This window comes from Falco punctatus, assembly GCF_963210335.1.
Source record: "Falco punctatus genome assembly, chromosome: 6".
Classification (NCBI taxonomy): domain Eukaryota; kingdom Metazoa; phylum Chordata; class Aves; order Falconiformes; family Falconidae; genus Falco; species Falco punctatus.
Genome location: NC_137585.1, coordinates 71004184 through 71024516, shown reverse-complemented (window position 1 = coordinate 71024516; position 20333 = coordinate 71004184). Strand labels below are relative to the sequence as shown.

The 20333-nt window shown below is 53.1% G+C and overlaps 2 protein-coding genes across 7 annotated transcripts in view; both read right to left on the bottom strand.

Moving 5' to 3' along the window:
- The window catches only part of UBE2H (ubiquitin conjugating enzyme E2 H), a 53383-nt gene extending 45682 nt beyond the window's left edge, over positions 1-7701 (bottom strand). Inside the window, exon 1 of one of the 5 annotated variants that reach the window (XM_080390706.1) lies at positions 7343-7701. In XM_080390706.1, coding sequence (XP_080246832.1) covers positions 7343-7395 — 53 coding nt within the window. In that variant the 5' untranslated portion in view covers positions 7396-7701. Of the gene's footprint in view, positions 1-6215; positions 7064-7342 lie in introns of those variants that run through there. The other 4 variants (XM_080390703.1, XM_080390705.1, XM_080390704.1 and 1 more) reach the window with 4 other exon arrangements.
- A 2485-nt stretch (positions 7702-10186) lies between these two features.
- Positions 10187-20321, bottom strand: ZC3HC1 (zinc finger C3HC-type containing 1). 2 transcript variants are annotated; one of them, XM_080390680.1, is made up of 10 exons: positions 19964-20314; positions 18641-18751; positions 18309-18460; positions 16134-16217; positions 15451-15578; positions 13817-13974; positions 12736-12961; positions 12040-12246; positions 11622-11831; positions 10187-10668 (listed from the first exon to the last, which is right to left on the bottom strand). In XM_080390680.1, the coding sequence occupies exons 1-10, from the start codon at positions 20083-20085 to the stop codon at positions 10600-10602; spliced, it is 1467 nt and encodes a 488-aa protein (XP_080246806.1). In that variant the 5' UTR covers positions 20086-20314; the 3' UTR covers positions 10187-10599. The 2 variants fall into 2 exon arrangements, with proteins under 2 accessions (XP_080246806.1, XP_080246807.1); XM_080390681.1 differs by lacking the exon at positions 12040-12246 and having other exon boundaries at positions 10564-10668; positions 19964-20321.
- Positions 20322-20333: the final 12 nt, after the last annotated feature.

The following is a 20333-nucleotide window of genomic DNA, read 5'->3' as shown; positions in this document are numbered from 1 at the left end:
GCTGAATAACTTTGCTCCAGGGAATAAGTCAAATGATTTAAGACTAAAGGACAGCTCTTGGAAGCCGCAACACCAACCAAAAATAATAAAGTGTCTTAGTCCTGAATGCAGTACTAGCCCCAGTTTGCAGAGAATCATTAACGGCTACACAAGCCAAAGAGGCAGTAAAATCACTTAAATCACCTTTTTCCATGAGACTAAATCCACCCTCAATATCACACAATTATCAGAGAGGCTGAGGAACTGGAAGAAGATGGAGACCAAAGATGAGGAAAGAGCATTAAAGAGGTGAGCGGTCATAAGGCCAAAGAGATTGAGTGGGGACAGGAGGGAAAAGCCTGGCAAAGGCAAAGAAGAGGTTGCCTTAGTCATGAGTAGGTGAGTGCTAGTACTTCTCTGCAACAGCTGACCAGTATTCAAGTGTTTCAGCATCAAGGAACAAACATTTCTGAACATCCAAAGAAGGTAGAAAAAAGGAATAAAATAATTAGTTGGGGGAGGGGGCTAACAATTTTTTAAAAAAAGAGAGAAAGAGAGAACTGCATGGTTCTGCCAGCAATAAAACTAACTCAAACCATTTCCCTGAGATGTGGTATAAGATCCATCACAAGGGGCGTTTTCTAATGGCGAGGGCAGTTCATCTGCAAACTCCGTGCTAGAATCGACAGGCACTGGCACACAGGCTGCATGACCTAGTAGAAACCAGAAATGGCAAGGTCGTATGATTCTTCAGTCACGCGAGCTCTATTTTGGTGAAGAAAAACAAAGAGCAACGCTCTATGTTCATTATTCCAGAAATACATGGACAAAATCCACAGGGAAATGGAGGGAGTGAAAGGAGGGAAGCTGAATGCACACAATAAGACACACAATGAAATGCTGAACTCCTATATGCACACCCACATATATAATTCACATTCAATATTAAAAAAAAATGTTATTCAGCAATCTCTCATTTTTGCTGCCAGAATAACGTCCAGAACAGCAGGAGAGCAAAGCAGAAAATTCAGACACCTCTCCCTCAGCATCACATCACCCCTAATTTAAGCAGACAGTAAACTGGACAGCTATTTGGCTGGGAATCCACTCCATACAGGAGCCTGTCACTTTAACTGTAGGCACTTTTCTGCCTTAACAACAACCTGTTATGTGTTTATCCCGGTTATGACTCCAATTAAATCATGGTTTAAGAAGGGCACCAAGTATCAACAGGTGCCGAGAACATTAAGTTATACCGCAACCAGCAATCTCTCTATGCTGGGGTGGTTTCAGATGCACCCTTCCTAACAGCCCAATGCTGCTTTACCTTGTTTGAAGAAAAAAAAAAAAAAAAAGAAAAGAAAAAAAAAAAGGCTTTCAGGACTCTTAATTTCAGCACTCCTTTGCTTTCACTTCCAGCAGGGAAGGGCACAGCTCCAGGGATGGGAACCTGCTGGAGAAGTGGAAGCCCGCTCTAGCAGGGGCAAAGGATTGCCAACCACCACTTCTGCCCCTGGGCAGACCCCGGTGTCCTCAGGCATTTCCCCCTCACAGCTGGTATTCACAAGGAGGCAGCAAACCTGGAGCCTCCAAGGAGCAAGCTGCCGCCACCTTCTACCAGAGAGATCCAGTGGTGAGGTGCGAGCTCCACACACACCCAATGCTCCAAAGGCGGCAGCCTGCACCCTGCAGGATTTACTCCCTTGGCTTCCAGATTAACAGCCTGCTCAACCTACTCCAGGTATAACAGGCAGGCCCAAGGTAAGACAGCAGTTAAGCACGTATTTGAAGGAGCAATTAGTCGATCTTCTAAAAATAAAGTAAGAAAACACTGAAAGAGCACACCTCTGCTTTCCATGAGCTCGAGAAGAAAGCAACAGCATAACATAGGGGCAGCTCCTCCTGCTTGCCACTCCGGTATCAACAAAGCAAGTGTCCAGCAACCTCAAGGCTTTGTTTACAAGCTTTTCATCAGATTGGTTTTTTATGGTTTTTGAAAAAGAACTTAACTTTAATGCCAGTGCACAGTGATAACCAGAACCAGGACAAAACGCAAGCTGTACTTACATGAAAAGTAAATGTAATATTCTCCTGGAAAATGAAACAATGCAGAGCCTCATCAGGGGGCATCTTCTGCTTAACCCTACGTATTAGGACCTTAACTGGGTTTGCAAGATTCACAGCTGTGCTCAAAGCTAACATTATGGGCTGCTGCTGCTAAGAAATGTTGAACATGTGGGAGTGCACTCAGCGAGACGCGTTTCCAAAAGCTTGCTGGGATTCTAAGATAGTCGTGATGACACTTAAAAACAATCACCTACTACAAATCCAAGCCTGCCTAGACCACAGTATAGCTTCACTAGAAAAGACAGAAGAAATACCAAGCACGCCCTTCTAGACACAGCAGCCGAAAGGCAAGCAGGGACACCATTTTACAAGGCAAGCCACTTGTTTTACTGAAATCCTGTGTGGACTTTTTTTTTTTTTTAAACTGCTACTACAAAGAAACAGCCTCCATGATTTGTTTAATCAGCATTTAGTAATCTAATGCCAGTTCAGTCTTAAGAACTGGGTACCATAAGCATAATCCTAAAGACAACTGCCATACTATTCAGAATACCAAAATTGCTGCTCCAAGTCTGGGGAATGAGATGGAGAAATAGTTAGAATTACCCAACGCAGAGCAATACAAAGGCTTTATTTTTCTTATTTTAAATAGGGCCAGGATATCAAGCTAGAAAAGGCACTCTGCTCCAAGCCATCTTAACTGAATTCATATTCTACAGTTTCATCTCAATGACCATCGCAATTATATGATTAAGCAGGTGCACTGTGCTTTCAGGTCTGTTCGACAAGCTGAGCTTCAATAGCCTCCGCGATCAAACTGACAAGGTAACAATGGAAGAGTGAACTTACAGTTCCAGCCAAGAGCCCGTCCTTTCGGGGGAAAAAAAACCAGCCGCCAGCAAAGACACTGTATTCAGCTCTAAAAGGAGCAAGATGATACCCTTGAAAGTTGTCATTTACGCAACAAAGATGATTTTTTTTTCTCTAGTTGGTTTGGTTTTGGCAGAACAATCCATGGATTTAAAGCTCTCGTAACGGCAGGTACCACTATATGTTCTCAGCCACGTTTAACTGGATTTTATTTATAAGCCACAACCTGTGCCAGCATTTCTAACTGCTTTGGGGGAAGGGGGGGGATTCTCCCAGTTCTGAAACAGAGCCGTTGCCACGTCTTTGTGCGTTTTGAAGTACCACCATGTGATTACCCTCATCCCTGGAGACCTCATTAAGACAGAGCCCCAGAAGTAGAGCAGAAAGAAGTGTAGCGTGACATTTTAAAATTTACATTCTGACTTGTAAAAGTTTCCAGAAATGTCTATCCTTTAAAAAAACCAAACAACAAAACACCACAACAAAACACCACCAAACCCTACCAAAACAAGACATTCCAGCGCACATGCTCTTCCCCTGGGGACGGGCCAAAGAGAACAAAGCCACGTGACCATCCTATTGCTCAACGCAACTCTTGGAAGGTGTTCAAGTAGGATGATAAGTGCAGTGTAAGCCTATAATGAACATAAAAAGGAATTTATCCCAAATGTAAACTGTGTCCTACCCTTTGCCTCAGCCGATCTCAGTGGAGCAAACACAGGGAGTTTTGTGATTACAAAATACCCAACAGGTAAACTAAGGAGCTTTGTACCTTTATTCTCCTTGACTCAGGACAAGCCTAAAATTAGAAGGGAGTGCGATGCTCCATGTGTTACACTCCCTGGTAGCTCCGACGCACTTTACAAATGATCAGCTCTGGAAACTGGTCAGTCAGGGAGATTCAAATGAAGCTGGGCACTATCTGTAATTCCTTTCATGCACAAAACAGGGTGACACTTCCCTTTTCCAGCTCCGATGCTTAAAAATAGAGCTCGGGGACTACAACACTGCAAGGGGGCATCTATCCACAAAAGGAGGAAAATAAATCAGCACAAAGTAAACTCCTGTCCAAGGGGAGGCTGCAAACAGCTCGCCCTGGAGCGAGCGCATTGCTCCCCGGCGCAGCACAATAAAACCCCAGCATGGAGCTGCCGCAGCCAGCGGCAAACAGCCCTGCGGTGCTGGGGGACTGGGGGTGCCCGGGTGCGTCTCCCCATGGGTGTAAACACGCTGGCTGGGGCACCCCATCAGCTGCGGGCTCGCTCCGCCCCGGCCCCGGTTTCCGGGTAGTAACAGAGCAGCCAATCCGCAGAGTTGGGAGCTCTGCCCGAGGCCTCTCGCCTGCAAACATGGGCTCCCGGGCGGCAGCTCGCCCCAAAGCTGGTGGGAACCAGGGATGGGATCCCCCGCTTTGGGACCCCGCAGTCCCTGGAGTGGGGGTGTCTGGGCTGGCGGCTACCTGGGGAGGCCTAGCCTTGAGCTCCAGCACTTCCCAGCAGGGCCGTGGGATACCCCTGCGCTTCCAGGCCACTGGCAAGCGGGTCCTGAGGTGTTCTGGGGAGCACAGAGCATTCCTGCAAAGCCATGCTCGCAGGTGGGGTGTGGGCAATACTCCCCCACTCTGTGGGGACACAGGTCATTCAGGAAACTTCAGTGAGCGTAGTGGGGGGCAGCAGCCCCCACCAAGCAGGGAGGAAGACAGCGTGGCTCCCCACCGCAGGCCCTTCCCCAGCATTTCACAACGTCACAAACACGATCAGGGGAGAAACAATGAGTGACTCAGAGTTTCAGCACATAATCGTCCAGGCGATTATTAAACATCAGTTCAACACATTAACACGCACACATAGAGCTCTGCCCTCCCTCCAGCCCCAGAGAACTGAGCAACCTCTCCCCTTCCCTGATCACAAAGAAGCATCCACAAAAGGACACGGACGTGTTAGGATTGAAAATAGGAATAATAAAAAGACCCCACTCAGCTCCTAAACCTGTCAGAGCAGGAGAAGGCAGCAGTGTTATTCACTCTGGCCATCACCCTCTCCCTACCCAAAAAGGTAGCCCTTGGCAGGCCATAAATCCACACCATTATTCTCCATCGGTGACATGAAAAGGGGGTGAAAAGGGAAACCGTAATGAAAACGGCAGCAAAAGGGGGGGGGGGGGGGAACAGGAACGGGAACCCACCACAACAACAAAACCCTCGAGCGGTGGGGAGGAGCAGCCTTCAAGTACATTCCTTCAGACAAGCCCCCTCTCCTCTGGTCACCACCAAGACCCTCCTCGCTCTTGCATCTGAAACCAGACCCCTATTTCAGATCAGCTTCCAGAGAGGAAGATTCCCCAGGGAAGCGTCTCGGGAGCCTGGGCCTACTGAGCTGCGCTCACCCGGGCAGGCAGGCAAGTCAAGCAGACAAACAAAAAAAGGCTGGGGAGGGAGGAGTGGTGAGGAGAGTCATCTGACACATCCAACTTCCTAAGTTTGTTGTCTGCAGGAGACTGACTGCTCTAACCCTCACCCCTCAAATCACCAGGAAGGCTGCACCGACAACAGCAAGAGCTTTGCTTTTGGAAAAGCCTTGGGTTTCTTTTGTCAGGGGGCAGAAAGAGAGCAGAGCGGAAACTACCCAGGATTGGGAGGAATGCCAGATATTCAGGGCTTTCTACCTACCACCACACAGCCTAGCCACCGCTAGAAATACAGAGCCAGCGAAGCCACTTCAGATAAACCTGCTCTTTGTCTCCTAAAATGCTGCGATCACTGGAGATGCTGGCTATGAACCGAACAAAAAGGGGGGGGACAGGGGGAGGGGGGAACAGGGGGAGGGGGGAACAGGGGGAGGGGAAAGGGAAAGGAAAGCAGCGGTGGATCAGGTTGGGCCTCAGGCCCTCTCTGGCCCAGAGTGCTTTCCAGACTATCCCCAAGAAAGATTTTATTTCCCCACACACAAACACTAAACAGCTGGAATTCCTGACCCTCCTCCCGGTGTGATTAAGCATCGATCGCAATTGGCGTTCGGCAGAGTATGACATGTGTGTAACTTTAAACCCCTGGATAAAAATAGCTCCGATTCAAGCATGATCAGTAGTCATTTCCTATTTGCTTAAAAACAAGGCGAAAAATATATGAAGAGCAGCTTTATAGAGAGAAATGCGCAGGCTGAACGTCAAACAGAAGTTTCCTTCTATAAGCCACCCTCACGCCACAAACAAGAGCGGTGCCCTCCCCCCCCCCCAAAAAAAAAAAACCAACACAAAATCCAAGTAAGTTTGTTTATCTCTCTCTGGAAACCAAATCAGACCTGTATCTCGACCCCTTGACATCACGAAGTTAGAGCCACCAGACCCCAAGTCCTACTGAGGGAGGTCAGGCACGTTCAGTCAACAGAGCTGGAAAACATTTCAGCCACTCTTGCCATTTCTACCCCCTCTCGGCACACACCACCACCTTGTAAACAAAAACTATTAATAAAACAATCCTAGAACCCAATTCCCAATGATATTTTTCAATGCCACCCACACTCCAGACAGAGAGAAAAAGGATTCACCACCCTGTAAAGGGCCAAGAATAAAAATAAGGAGAAAGAATATAAACATATATTGGGGGGGGGGGGGGGGGGGGGGGAATAGAAATAATAAAGCCTAACCTAACCTGGAGCGTTACATAAACAGGACCTCTTGTGAGACAGGCTGCAGGCCCCAGCCTTGGAGCCCTTTGCCCACCCTGCCATCACCCAGCCACAGGTCTGCCGCGAGCCAGTCCCCATGCCCCCCCACCCTCCCCCCCCCCCCCCAAAAAAAAAAAAATTAAATCCCTAAGCCGGCACCAGAAGGTTCGTGAACCACAGGCTGAAATCGGGGAGTAAATGATATTAAACACCACAAAAGCCTTTCTTTGGGCTGTGGCTGCCGGAGCTGCTCTCCCCTTCCTCACCCTCCCCCAGCGGCTGGGCCACAGGCCAAGAGGGGTGCAGGGCACCCAGGCTGGGGGGGCCTTCACCAGGGAGGGAGGCACCTGCAGGGACACCCCGAGGGCACCCCGGCCAGTGGCTGTCAAACCACAGAGGGGGATAAGCCTCCCTGGAATAAAGGAAGAGTGGAGGCAAGGAGTAGGCCTCCCTCCTCGGTAAGGAGGGGGGGGGGGCCTCACACCGGGGAACGGGGGGGCGGGGGGCGGGGGGGGAAGGCACGGCCATAGGGCCAACACTCAGCTCTGAGAAGAGGCCTAGGCCTGGCCTCAGAAAGGGGCGCTGCCGCGCCCGGGGGGTGTGGAGAGCGACACCGGACAGGGGTGCCCGGTACCCCCCGCCCCCCCCGCCCGATGCAGGCCCGGCCCGGGAGGTGGGCTCGCCCCCCAGGACTGCCGGCGGAGGGTGGGGAGGGTGGGAAGGGTTGGGGCGGGGGGGAGGGGGCAGTGCGGGAAGGATACAGCTTGACCACGTCGGTGTCCATCCGCCTCTTGCCCGGGCTGGGGGAGGACATGGTGGCCGCGGCCGCCCCCGGTGCTCCGGGCGGGCTGTCAGCGCCGCCGCCGCGGACCGGGGACGCCCGGCACCGAGGGGAGCGGGGGGGGGGCGCCGGGCTCCGAGCCGCTGGGACCCCCCGCCGCCGCCGGTGCCGCCGCTGCTGCTGCTGCCGCCGCCGGTGTCGCCGCCGCCCTCCTGCGCTGCCGCCGGTGCCGCCGCCTGGGCCCCCCCGCGCCGCCTCGCGCTCCCTCAGCCGCGAGCCCCGCTCCGGTCGCCTCTGCCGGAGCCTCTCTCTGGACCCCTGACGTCACCCGCAGTGACCTCACCGCCCCGCACCGTCGCCATTGGTGCGCTGGCAACGCCGCGGTGGCCCCGCCCACCCCGCGGCACGCCGGGAGCTGTAGTGCAGTGGAGCGGGTACGAAAAGAAGGGGAAAAAAAAAAAATGTTGATGGGGCCGCGGGTTCGAGACCCCGCTGGAGCCCCAGCGAAGAGGGCTCCTCCCCCGTGTGGGGTGGCCAGAGTCACCTGGGGAAAGCCACCATTAAATCCAAACCTCTCCCCTGGATTACAAAGCAGGCACGTGGCAGATGGCCAGGCCTCACAGCACGAGTCACCGTGCCGGCTTTGCGGTGCGACACCGGTAAAGCATTTCCCAGTGCCTCAATTTACCCAACCGGCCGGGGCAGGGCAGGCACCCGCCAGCGCTCCAGAGGTGACAATCGGGCGCGTGATGATGGCACTAATGGGTTTCTTTCAAGCTGGCGGGGCTCTGACATGGAACCTCCCCACCCAGGGCGGACATCCTGCATTCCTGAACCTAGCATCACTCCAAAAAATTTGCCCCAACACTTCCTCCCCACATGGGGAGGAAACACAGCTGAAGAACTCTGAGAAGTTTGAGAAAAGGGGGACCTTCACCCCACAAGTGTGTGTGTGTGGGTGATTTCTTCCATTTAACAGCCCAACACACCCCTCTAGCCCCAAGTCTGGCTGGGGCAGGAAGTAACGCACCTCCGGGGTGAACTAGGCTGGGGGAAATTTTGGGGGAGGCAAAGGGGAACAGCGTTATATTTGAGCAGAACAGCTGGAGAAGCTGGGATAGAGGGTCCCCCGTTTCCCCAGCTGGTTCCAAGCAACTGAGAGAACAGGAGGGGGGAAATCACGATTTTCCTCTTAATTTCTTTAAATTCTCGTATTTCACCTGTGTTATATCCTAGTTTTGCAATGGGGATAATTTCACAGTAACAGCGACTACAACAGCATGCTGTCCCTTTTGGAATGCCTTAAGACCACTCTTCCAGCACCCAAACTCTTGTACATGGGTGCACAGGGGATTTGAGGGCCGTCTGAGCCGTCCTGGGTCTAAAAACAGGGGCAGGGGCGGTAGCTGGCTTTGCCCACCCCAGCATGGGGATATCATCCTTTCCAGTGCAGGTGCACCCCACGGTTTGTGGGGCAGTTCCCTGATCACGGCAGGCATGTGCGAAGTGGAGTGGGTGCGTGTGTGTGAGAGGGATGTTGGAAGCCGTGGAGGGTAGGGGGAACCATGGGGAGCTGCAGGACACCACTGGAAATAGGGAAGCCATGGGGAGCAGGGGAGCTACAGAGACCCATCCATAGCAAGCTGTGGGGGGAGCTATGGGGGACAAGTGGGGCTGGGGGGGCAGCTGCTGGGGACAACAAGATCTGTGGGTCCAGGCAGCTGGGGAAGGGGCTTCTCCATGCCCCACTGCAGAGCCCAGCCAGTGCCCAGCCTCTCCTCAGCCCTCTGGGGCTGGGGGTATCAAGGGTGCATGGGGGGGTGACACGCGTATCTCCATATCTCCCAGCATGGCCATGGGGTGAAGCAGCTCCTTGTTAGGGCCACACAATTAAGACCTTAAACTCAAACCCTGCTGCTTCCCAGGGGGCTTCCTGCCAGCACCCACCCAAGAATCTGGTAAGTAAAGGGTGTCTCCTGGAAAAAACACTGGAGTGGGAAGGTGTACATGGAAGTTTTGGGGTGCAGGGAAAGCAGGGATCAGCCCTGACCAAGGTAGCTGCTGCCTTTCCAAGCACTGGGTGGCCACAGAATGCCTCGAAGAGGATGGGGCAAGATGAAACACAGTAGGAACCCCAGAGCTGGAGCAACCAAGGCAAGTGCTAGTTTCTCCAAAGTAGTTTCCTTTGCTCCAGAAAGAAAAAAAAAAAAAGAAAAAGAAAAAAAAAAAAGACTGACATGTCCCTGTGCCCTCACCCACATCCATGTGGGGGCGGCAGACCTGGAGTAAAGGGATCCAACTGTGCCTGGGTTGCCTGTGGAGTCTCAGTCCTCCCCAAAGCCCCTTCCCCAGCATCCTCGAGGATGGAGACAACAGACCAGGGTCTCCCTTCCTGATAACTTCTCCCCCTTCCACAGAGACCAGTCCCTCCCCAGCACCCGGCCTTGTGACTCTGAGCCATGGGAAGCCCTAACCCACCTCTTCCTGCATTTTGCCAGCATCCCAGTCTCCCTGGCACTCCAGCATGGGTGATTTATCACCCCAAAAAGCTTTCAGCCCCTGACTGAATCTGCTTCAGGAAGCTGAGTGCCAAAGCAGACACAGGCAGGCACAGGGGTACAAGGCCAGGGGCATCTCTACATGTACAGGGTCTAAGGCAATGGCAAAGACCCCACATCAGGCAGGGGAGACAGCAAAGAGTGAGAAACAGGAGAGGCGCACAGCTGGACACTACTCCCACAAAGATGAGCATCCCAAGGGATACAGGAGCCACGTGCTAGGTCCAGAGCTCGTCCTGTCCCAGGAAGAAGCGTCGCACCAGCAGTAACAAAAAACCACAAAAGTGAAATATTTATTCCCACCTGGTGACACTTCCCTGCGCTGCTGGTGGCACGTCACAGCTGGACAAGACAGTCACCCCTGCCAGGTGACCACATCTCCTTGTTTGCCTCGCACATCCCAGCACAGCACATCCCAGCTCCAGATGGGGCTGTCAAAGCCCTTGAGGCCAAGGGCTACAGCAGCAATTTGTGAAGGCAGGGGGCTTCAAGGAAGGCAGTCAGGGAGAAGTGGGGCCCAGCGGCAGCTAGGGGCTGCATTTGGTGTGGAGCCTCCTCGGCATCCCCTCCCCAGGGCATGGAGCTGCCATAGGAGCAACTGTGAAGCAGACCTCTGCCAGACCAACACAATGCCCTGTTGCTGCCAGCCAGGCAGCAGTTCCCAGAGGCAGTGGCCTGTTCAGGCAGAATTCATGCTCTCCCACTGCCGGAAAATGCGGAACACCTTGCAGGACTTCACCGAGAGGCTCTGTGAGAGACGGGAGCAAAGCAATAACCAGAGGTTAAGGCACCACAACAGGATCTGCAACCGCCACCAGCCTGCCTACAAAGCACATGAGAAGAAACTGCAGAAAAAAACCCTATTTGAAATATCCCAACTGGCTGCCAGGACCTCAATTTGCTCCTCTTCTTCATTAGCCCTTTTTACCAGAGCTGGAGGGGAGAAAAAGTAAGGTGACTTCAAGAAGCAGGACAGCACTCCAACCATCCCCTGCTCCAGCCTGGTCTCACACCTGTGACTTGTGTCCAGTCCCACAGGACCAGCTGGTGCTTTCCCAGCACGTGGCACAGCCAGAAGGGACCAGTCTGTTAGGGACATAACCCACACAAAGTTTCCAAGACAAACGCTGAAGCAGGACTGCTCCGCTGGTCCCTGCAGCTCAGCCCCAAGCAAAGCCAGAGGGAGCTGGCAGGAGGAATCCAAGTGGATAATGGGGCCTGGGGGATCCAGAGAGGTGGCAGCAGGTACCGTCTGCTCCACAGCCACTCAGGGAGGGGTGCTGTGGCCTCAGTGCTGCTCCCCTGGCTCAGCAAACCCACTGGTCCAACAGCCTGGGACTGGTGGCTGCAGGAGCCAGCAATCAGGACATCTGCAGAGAGCATCAGGAGTACTCTATCGGGACATGATATGAAACTGGATCTTGGGCAGCACCAAGCTGCTCAGGAAAGGCTGTTATTTATAGTAGCCCTTGAGCAGATCTGTGCACAACACATCACTGTAACAGACGAGACCTGGCTGAGAGGCTGTCAGCACAGCTGGAGGGGAAGCGGAGACGCTGCAGACACAGGTTTGGTCCTTGCCACCCAGCTGGCTTTGCACTCAGCCCAAACAAAACCCATATAACCCAATTTCTGAGCAAGGCTGGGGCAAGCAGTGTTTTGAGCACTTGAATTTGGGGCTGGGGATCCCGCAAGACTCACCACAGGCTCCGTCTCAGGCACTCTGTCACACTTTCTGGTGGCAAGGAGTGTGTTCAGTACCACTTGCCAGCCCGGTTCTGGCTTCACAGGCTCCTTCTCTGCTTGAGTCATGGTATCCTCCAGGGCTTCCCCTCCCTCCACTGTGTTGACCCAGGGACACCAGTCACGATGCTGAGAGCTGGGGTCAAAGAAGCTCCTCAAAGAAGTGTCCTGCATAAGGGAGGAGGTGACAGTGAAGGAGGACAGCAACAGCATGATTTAAAACATACTTCAATGACACATGAAACCCTCTCTGCACCTAAACACCGGCCCTGAGCTGGCTGTGGGGACAACACTGGTCCCTGGATCAGGAACACCCTGCCCATGCCCCTCTCCTCCCCACCCAGGCTCTCCCTGCACCTGCACTCAGGTCACTCACTGAGCTGCTGGAAGAGCAGAGCCGTGCCCGCTTGGCCCTGCGGAGAGGGCTGGATGGCACCTCCACGTTGTCCCCCTGCCCCATGCTGCGGGTGATGGGGCGGCTCCTCAGAGTGGGGCTGGTCACCTCCAACTCACCCCGGTCCATGGGGATGGGAGAGTCCCAACCCCGTGGGCGAGACATTGCTGGGGACGGACTCTTCTCGTGCTGCCAGTGGGGAAAGAATAAGGAATTAGTAAGAGCTCCTCTGGTCACCAGCATGTCCTCTGCCTGAAGGGGACGGGGGGACCCTGCCCAGCTCAAAGAGAGATCAAAGCCTTCTCAGCCATTCTGGCAGGAGCAGTGCCACCTTCCCTTCACACCAGAAACATCTCAGATATGTCTAGCTGGACATGCCCCTGACTCAGAGCATCTCAAGTTAAGACAGGCCCCAGGATGCTGGTGGGAAAGGTCCTTTTTGTGTCTCCCTACAGCAGGGTTCAGAGAGGGAAGGACAGAGAGCTGCAAAGGGCAAGGGCAAATGCAGCAGCAACCTACTTCTGCTGACATTGCCTACAGCTGGAGACACAGCACCAAAATGAGCCTCTTTCAGCCTAAAAAGGCAGTGTACACCCAAACTACATCAGTCTTGACTCCTGTGTGCCCCTGTATCACCCAGACACCCCAAGCTCAGGGGCTGGCTGAGCTGGGCCATACCTGCTCAGAGCCAGGAGGGAGCGTGTCTTGGCTCCGCGTGAGCATCCTGCGCGGAGACATGGGCACGAGTGGGAAGCGCTCAGTAGGTGCCAGTGGTGTGCCGCTCGGGCTGCAGGAGTCCAGCTCCGGCCCCACAGACTCCAGCTGGTGAAAGCCCCACAGTCCCACCTTCCTCATACAGCGGGAGCAGGTGATCACTGAGAGGTGCACAGAGCCAGACGCAGCACTGTGGGGACAGAGCCAAGTCATGAGAGAAGGTCAGTGACAAACCTGGGCCCTTCCCTGGAACCACAGCTGTCAGAACAGATGCAGGTATTTGGCAGAGCACAGAAACAGTCTCAGTTGCAGGTACCCGAGCCAGCACATTTCAAGACATCGGTACCCCTGGGCTGAGGCACAGCCCTACCTGGTTTTGTAGCCCCACATGCTAAGTAGTAAAACAATTCCATTAAAACTCATCTACAGCATTGATTTAAACTGGTTCAGTTACATTTTAGCTTGCCATGAAGCAGAAGCATGCTCAGTTATGACATATCAGCTGAACGTCCCCATCTTCAGCCCGTGAACTGCCCAGCCACAGCAGCAGCTCTGCTCCTCCCCAACGTAAGCCCTTTTCCAGCCTGCACCATAAAAGATCACTTCACCTTCAGAGCTGCCTCAGGCATAAATAGCATGGCTGTTCTGCTCCCAGCACACACTTTGGGAAGCTGTGAGCTTTCAGGTCATGAACCTTCCCTCCCTTCCTGCAGGCCTGACGAGCAATGAAAGTGTTACTAAGGATGACATCTCAGGGATTGACTTCAACATCTAAATCAGCAACAAGCGGGGAAACTGACAGATCAGTTGTTTCACACTGTTTGCCATCTCAGGGAGACATCTATTTTAGATTAAGGAGATTTGCACTGGAGTTTCTGGAAGTCTGTCAATTTTAATGGCTAAAGATAATATTAAAATAGTGAAATAGGGGACACCTAACATTTCACAGGAGAGATAATCAATGTTCCTCCAGCCTCTGACAGGTTTCACCAGCAACCACGAAGTGCGGCAGACACTTCAGTAACAGTCCTACAGCACTACCCACCTGCAAGTCCAGCCACACAGAGCCAGGATGCAGGCAGGAACATGCACTTGCAGGATTTCTGTGGCAAACTTCATCGGTGGTTTCTCTCCCTCCATTTTGTGCTCTAATTCCTCCCCGATCAGCTGGAGGAGCAGACCGATCTTCTCCTCTGTTAGGGACTGCAGGACAGAGAAAGGTGACAGAGCTGGCAGTCAGAGGCAGTCCGATAAAATACACTGCTTCTACCCACAAACCACATCCTACATGGAGAAAAATCCCCTTTTCACTCCCTGAAAGGGCTGGGTACATGAGTTACCACCCTCAGTACTTCTACTCTGGTTAACAGGCAAAAGCCACAGAGTGATAGCTTTCTCCTGCCTTGTGCCCATCTGACTCTTCCTGTTGCATGGACTTTGTTCAAGCACTGTTTGATCCCCTGAGCACGTGTGGGGACAGCAGAGCAGGTCGCAGATCCGCTGCTCGCAGCAAGCATGAGCCTGAACAGCCCCCCCTGAAGTGTCTCTCCAATCCCAGGGAGGTAACAGGGGCTGTGTTTGCCTGTGCTTAGGCAAACTGTGAGCACTTCTGGGGCTGTTGCTGAGACACAGTGAGAAAAGAGTGTCCCCGAAGGGTGTCAGTCAGGCTCCAGACCTTGCTGCTAGTGAACAGCCAGGGAGTTAGATGTGGAGATGCAATACATCCATTGGTTTTACGGTTTCTCTTCTCATGGGGCTCTGATGGGTTTCATAGCTCAGCCAGCCCATGATGGCAACCATAAGACACCTCTGTGATTTCTGCTGAATGGATGAAGAATTGCCCACTTCCCACACGGCTTCTCACTGCTGAGAGCCATCTGTTACGTGCCGAGCAAGTGTCCGAGTGCCCAACAAGCCAGACTTGGCTGAAGTAGAGTAGGACCTGGCCAGGTCCCTACAAGGAGGCAATCCCACACTTGCTCCTGGCTGCAGCTACGCTCCAGCCTCTTATGCTGTAGGTCCTGCTCTTTCCTCCTGCCTGCTGAGGCTCTTTGCATGACTGCCTCACACGAGAGGCCTCCCCCGCACTCCCTGGGCTCCCTCACCTTCATGGGCCTCTGCTCTGGGGCAGCCTCTGGCACCCCAAACTCCTCATCCCACCTAACACAGTGACTGTCTCCAGTCTTGTAAGCTCCCAACTAAAGGAGCGATCCACGGGTTGCCACATCTCATGGACTGCTTGGAGGTAATGGAGCGGGAGCTGCCAGGGAGAGCTCCTGAAGGAGTCTGTGGGACCTGAAATAAATTCTGCCCAACACCAGAAAGCACCACACGTGCCGGGCAAGGCGCACAGTGGGAAACGGACACTTCAGCCCAATTCCCACCAGTGACATCATGGTGACATGAGCCAGCTCTGCTTGCATTGGCCAAGGGCTTGCACAGCAGATGAGGCTTTTCAAACTCCCTTTTATGTGTTTCCAGAAACAGCAGGAGAAACCACAATGCAAGGAACATCCAAGAGGAAAGCCAAGGTGATGACAGACCACTCACACACACAAGCTGAAATCTCTGATTTGAATCTCACAACTGGTTCAATCAGGGTTTACACAGCACAGGCATGCCTGGCATCATCACTGGGGACCTGAACACACCTGATCTTGGGGACAGACAAGAACTCACCATGTTTTTCAAATCTTCTGGTCTGAGAGAGGGCAGCTGCAGCTCCAGCTGACACAGGCTCTGAAAGCGATCCAGGAAGTCCTGGAGGAGGGCTCTGGGCTCATCCACCAGCAACATGGCAAAGCGATCTGGTGAAAGGAAACGCAGGAGGGTTCAGCTGTGCCACCAGCCTCCCCACCCCTTCTTTATCCCGCTGTGCAAGAGAGGAGATGAGTCCAGCCAAAGTCTCCCCATAGCAGTCTCTCGGCTTTAAAAAGAAAAGCTGAGCACAGCCTTTTTCCTTTGCAACCACCAATCCCCGTGAAGCGCAGCTCTGAAGACAAGTTCTATCGCCTTTGAGCACCCCATGTCATCCAGCCTCCTGTCAACCTCCCAGTTACAACCCAAAAAGCATTTTTAACTGTCCTAGAGGCATGTAAAGGTGAAGAAAGGCTGGGTACAGCCCAGCCTGGGACTCTAGTCATGGCTCAGCTGTTTATTTGCTGATGCTGCTCAGAGGCATCACTTTGCCACTGTGTGCTTTGTTGTCCCCACAGCGAAAAAGGGGACTGTGGTGACGCTGCCTGCTTTGAGAACTTGAAGAGAAACCCCAATTCCTACAACAGGAGACAAGAGCAGACCAAAGGGGAGAAAAAAGGGAATAATGCCAGACACGTGCACTAGCTGGGCTCTGAGATACCAACCTGGGCAGGGGCTGTCTGGCCAGAAGCAGAACTTCTCATGAGCAGCGCACAAGGCTTTCTTCAGCTCCATGCAGCGCTCCTTATCTGCAAGGCAAAGCTCACTTCTACTCCCCTGCAGAGCCACCTCCTCAGGGACTGGTTTGTTTTTCCCCAACCATGACAGAAAGGCACCAGGCTACAAGGGCTTCCCTGTTCCTCCCGTTCAGCATGGCTTAAGTGACAGATGCCACCTGAGGCTGCAGAGCCTGAAGCTCTCACCTCAGACTCATCTGCCTCCCCACCAAAAGGAGCCGCCATACCTTCAGCCTCCCTCTAGGCAGCCACATAGCAGCGGTTCCTGTAGCGAAGGCAGGCTGGCTCAAGGGGTTATCTCTGCAAGAGCGAGCACCACCAGAGCCATTCCACCACCCTGCAGCCAAAATCCCCTCCTGTTCCCAGGCACACTGACCGTGGAGCAGGGGAGCCTGCCGCACTGCACAGCAGTGCGGTAGAAACACAGTTCAAACCAACCACTGGCACAGGGACTGCCCGCTTTTGCCAGTTTTACCTCCTGGGCTACTTTCAGTCCCTAACTCACCTGACCCTTCCACCCTGGCTGTAGGAACCAAATCACAGCCATGTCTGGAAATGGAAATCAAGTTTCCTCAAAAAAAGATTTGATACTTAATTTAACTTATTCACACCTTTCAAAACCAAAGAATTGATTTTCCAACTTATTTTTCAAGCCCCTCTTCCAACCTCTGATTATTTTAGATTTTCCTAAACTAGTGCATTTACCAACAGAATAATTAGGCCAAGGTTTATTTAAAAAAGATAGTCTGAGCAAACAGCAGACGTCAATATTCAGAGTGACCCAAAAGGAAATGCTCATACAGCTTCCTATTATACATGACCCACGCGGCATTTGTCAGACAGCAGGGCTGTGCTCTCTGCTACGTTCTGGACAACAAGAGCAGAGACTTGCAGTCAGTCAAGAAAATTCAGAAGTGGAGATGACACTTATTTGTGGTGGGGTAATAAATGCCTTTCTACAGAGGACAGATGCAGATAAAGGAAAGTGAAGTTCTGGGCAGGTGATAAAGCACAGACCATCACTATCCTGTGGCGCTCAAGCAACACTCATGCCGTGGGGCCAAGCAAACCACGGAGGGTGACAATCCTGCCACATTCACAGCCTGTGTTGCCCAACGTGGGAGAGCCAAGAGCTGTTACTGCTCCGTGCCTGCACCTCAGAGTGTCAGGAGTGACTGATGCTCTGCAGGCAAGAAAAGGAAAGGTGGTGGGCCTGGGCAGGGAGCTGAGCAGGCACAACAGGAAGGGGAATTTTACTTTTAGTCCAAGTAGTTTAAAGAAGGCAGTGGAGGAGTTTACTAATTAAATTACACAATGTGATCACCTGGACTTGCTTTGTGACCAGCAGCCACCAACAGCCCACAGAAAAATTGAATGGAAATCAGGGCAGCAGACCAAGCAGGTGGGCAACAAAATTTTAAAAGGATGTTAAGGTACTGGAACACATCCAGGGGAGGGCAACACAGCTGATGAAAGGGCTGGGTAGCACGTCCAGCGAGGAGCAGCTAAGGGCCTTGGGCTTGTCTTGTTTGGAGACAAGGAAGCTGAGGGGCGACCATGTTACTCTCTGCAGCTTCCTGAGGAAGGGAAGTGGAAAGGGAGGTGCTGAGCTCTTCTCCCCAGGATCCTGTGATAGGACACATGGGAATGGCTCAAAGCTGCATCAGGGGAAGTTCAGACTTGGTATCAGGAAGTGTATCTTTACCAAAAGGGTGGTTACACATTGCAACAGGTTTCCTAGAGAGGTGGTTGATGCTCCATGCCTGGCAGTGTTTAAGAGCCATTTGGACAATGCCCTCAATATGATTTAATGTTTGGTCAGCCCTGACGTGGTCAGGCTGTTGGACTAGATTATCATCACAGATCCCTTCCAACTGGAACTATTCTATTCTAACCCATCTCTGACAACAGAAGCAAGAAGGTTTACCATGTTCTCACAAACTAAAGAGTATTTTCCCAATTTGCACTTTATTTTCAGAAACATTAAACACCCAGCACCTCTCAGGACAAGACTATGCAAGTAATTTACATACATGATGAAGCACATACACCCCCAAACCCTAGAGCCCACGCCTTGTACCCACTGGACACTAGCATACATACACTTGTTGAAGTCAAACGTGAGCTGCAGGCTCATGCAGAGGAAGGCCTGGCAGCTGGAGCACTTCAGCATGTCACACTCCACGTTGGTCCAGCCATACTTGGCACAAACCAGGGGAGACAGCTCATGGGGTTTGCCTGCCCACTTCAGCGGGTGCTCACATTAAGGATAAAACCCAACAAATTTCAGGTTGAGCAGGCAAAGCTTTGGACAGGGTTTATATGGCCAAAGAAGAAAAGCTTCCAAGAAGATAGAGCCTGTGGGGAAGCCACAGGGAGGGTGACAGAAAAGCAGGGTGGGGAATGGCTGAAAGCTCAGCATCAGAAAGGATATGGTGAATGTTTCTACTCTGCTGAAATAGGCTTCCTTGCTGGCAGACTCCAAGGACAGAGCATCCATTTGAGAAGATCCATTAGCCGATTCCAACCAGTCAGATGTGTCCTTCCTAAAATGAACAGCAAATCAGCAAGCAAAGCATTTGCACTGTCCTGGAAAGATTTCATTAATAAAAAATGCACAGATCACTTTATAACCTCTCGTACTTCAGGCTTACCCTTATAAGAAACCTTTCTGCAGATCTCCTAAAGCCAACTTTTAATTACTAATAAAACAATTAAAAAGATATAATGCAATTAGAAAAGGTGCACATTAAACGTTTCATGATGATTGACAGCAGTGGCAGGTCGAGATTTGACTTGACAAGGAGACAGGAACTTGTTTTCTGAGCTTGGTGAAGGCAAATTAACAATTGCAGCATGTTTCTGAAATTGGGGACACTCCCAAGCTCCTGACATTGGCATTCATGGCTGGAACGCAGGCCGCTGCAGCTGGAACGCTGGGTACATGGCAGGTGCTACCCTTTGGCCTCTCCCCAACACCCCTCCATGGACCAAAATTTGGGGATGGTTGTGTCAAAGGTGAACTGTGCCTCTGAGGACAACCACAGTCGTTTGACTTTAGCAAGATACCCGCAAAGTTCAGCCGCCTAGCGCCTCCAGTGCCTTCCAGACTCCTCAGCACCCACCAGTAACTCCTGTGACTCTCAGTGCCCCCCCAGGCTGTGACCACACACTTTTTGGGTCAGAGGCTCAGTATGTAGCCAGCTCAGCTCAACCAAGCTGTGGGGACACCAGAACTCTACAGGCCAGTTACCTGCCCCTGCCCTTCCAGTGCACACCAGTGCCTCCCAGTGCTCACTACTGCCGCCTTGTGTCCCAGTGTCTCCGTTTCCACTACTGCCTGTCCGCCCCCCACCCGTGCCTCGCCATCCCTCCAGTACTCCAATGCAACCAGTACTGCTTCCCAGTGCACCTTTGTCTCTCCAGTATTCCTTAATCCCACCAGTACCCCAGTGCCTCCCAGTCCCACCAGTACGGCCTCCCAGCGCCCACACTTTCCAGTGCCCCCCCCCCCCCCCGTGCTTCCCAGTCTCTCCCTGCACACCTCAGCGCCCTTTTTTCCCCAGTATCCCTCCCCCACAGTAATTCCCAACTCTCCAGCACCCTGCAATGACTCCTGCCGTTTCCCATGCCCCCTCAGCGTCTCCCAGACCTCCCGATAACCGGGGGCTCCCCAGCCTCCTCCCCCCACCGGTGCCACATGGACGGGCCGCCTCCCTCAGACCCGGTGCCAACGAGACCCCGCCGCTCCCCCTCACCCGTCGGGCCCGGCGCCCTCAGGGGCAATGCCACCGTCGATGAGGTCGCGGATCTGTTGGGGGGTGACGGCGGGCGGCCTCCCCCGGCCTCCCCCCGCCGCCCCGGCGCTGGGCGCCGCCATCTTGGTCCCTCACCCCCTCACGGCCCGGGGCGGGGGAGCGGGAAACGCGGCCGCGCAAGACCGTTCCGGCCCGGTCGTGAGACTGCCCATTGCCCCACGCAGCTCCCGCACGGCCTGTTCGCTCCACGGAGGGTCAGCGGTGTGCTGCCGCCTCCACCGAGGGGCCTCGCGTCCCGCCCTGGGCCCCCACGCCCCGGGCGCTGCACGCCCCACTGCTCCTGCTTTCGGCGCTCTATTACTCCAGCCTG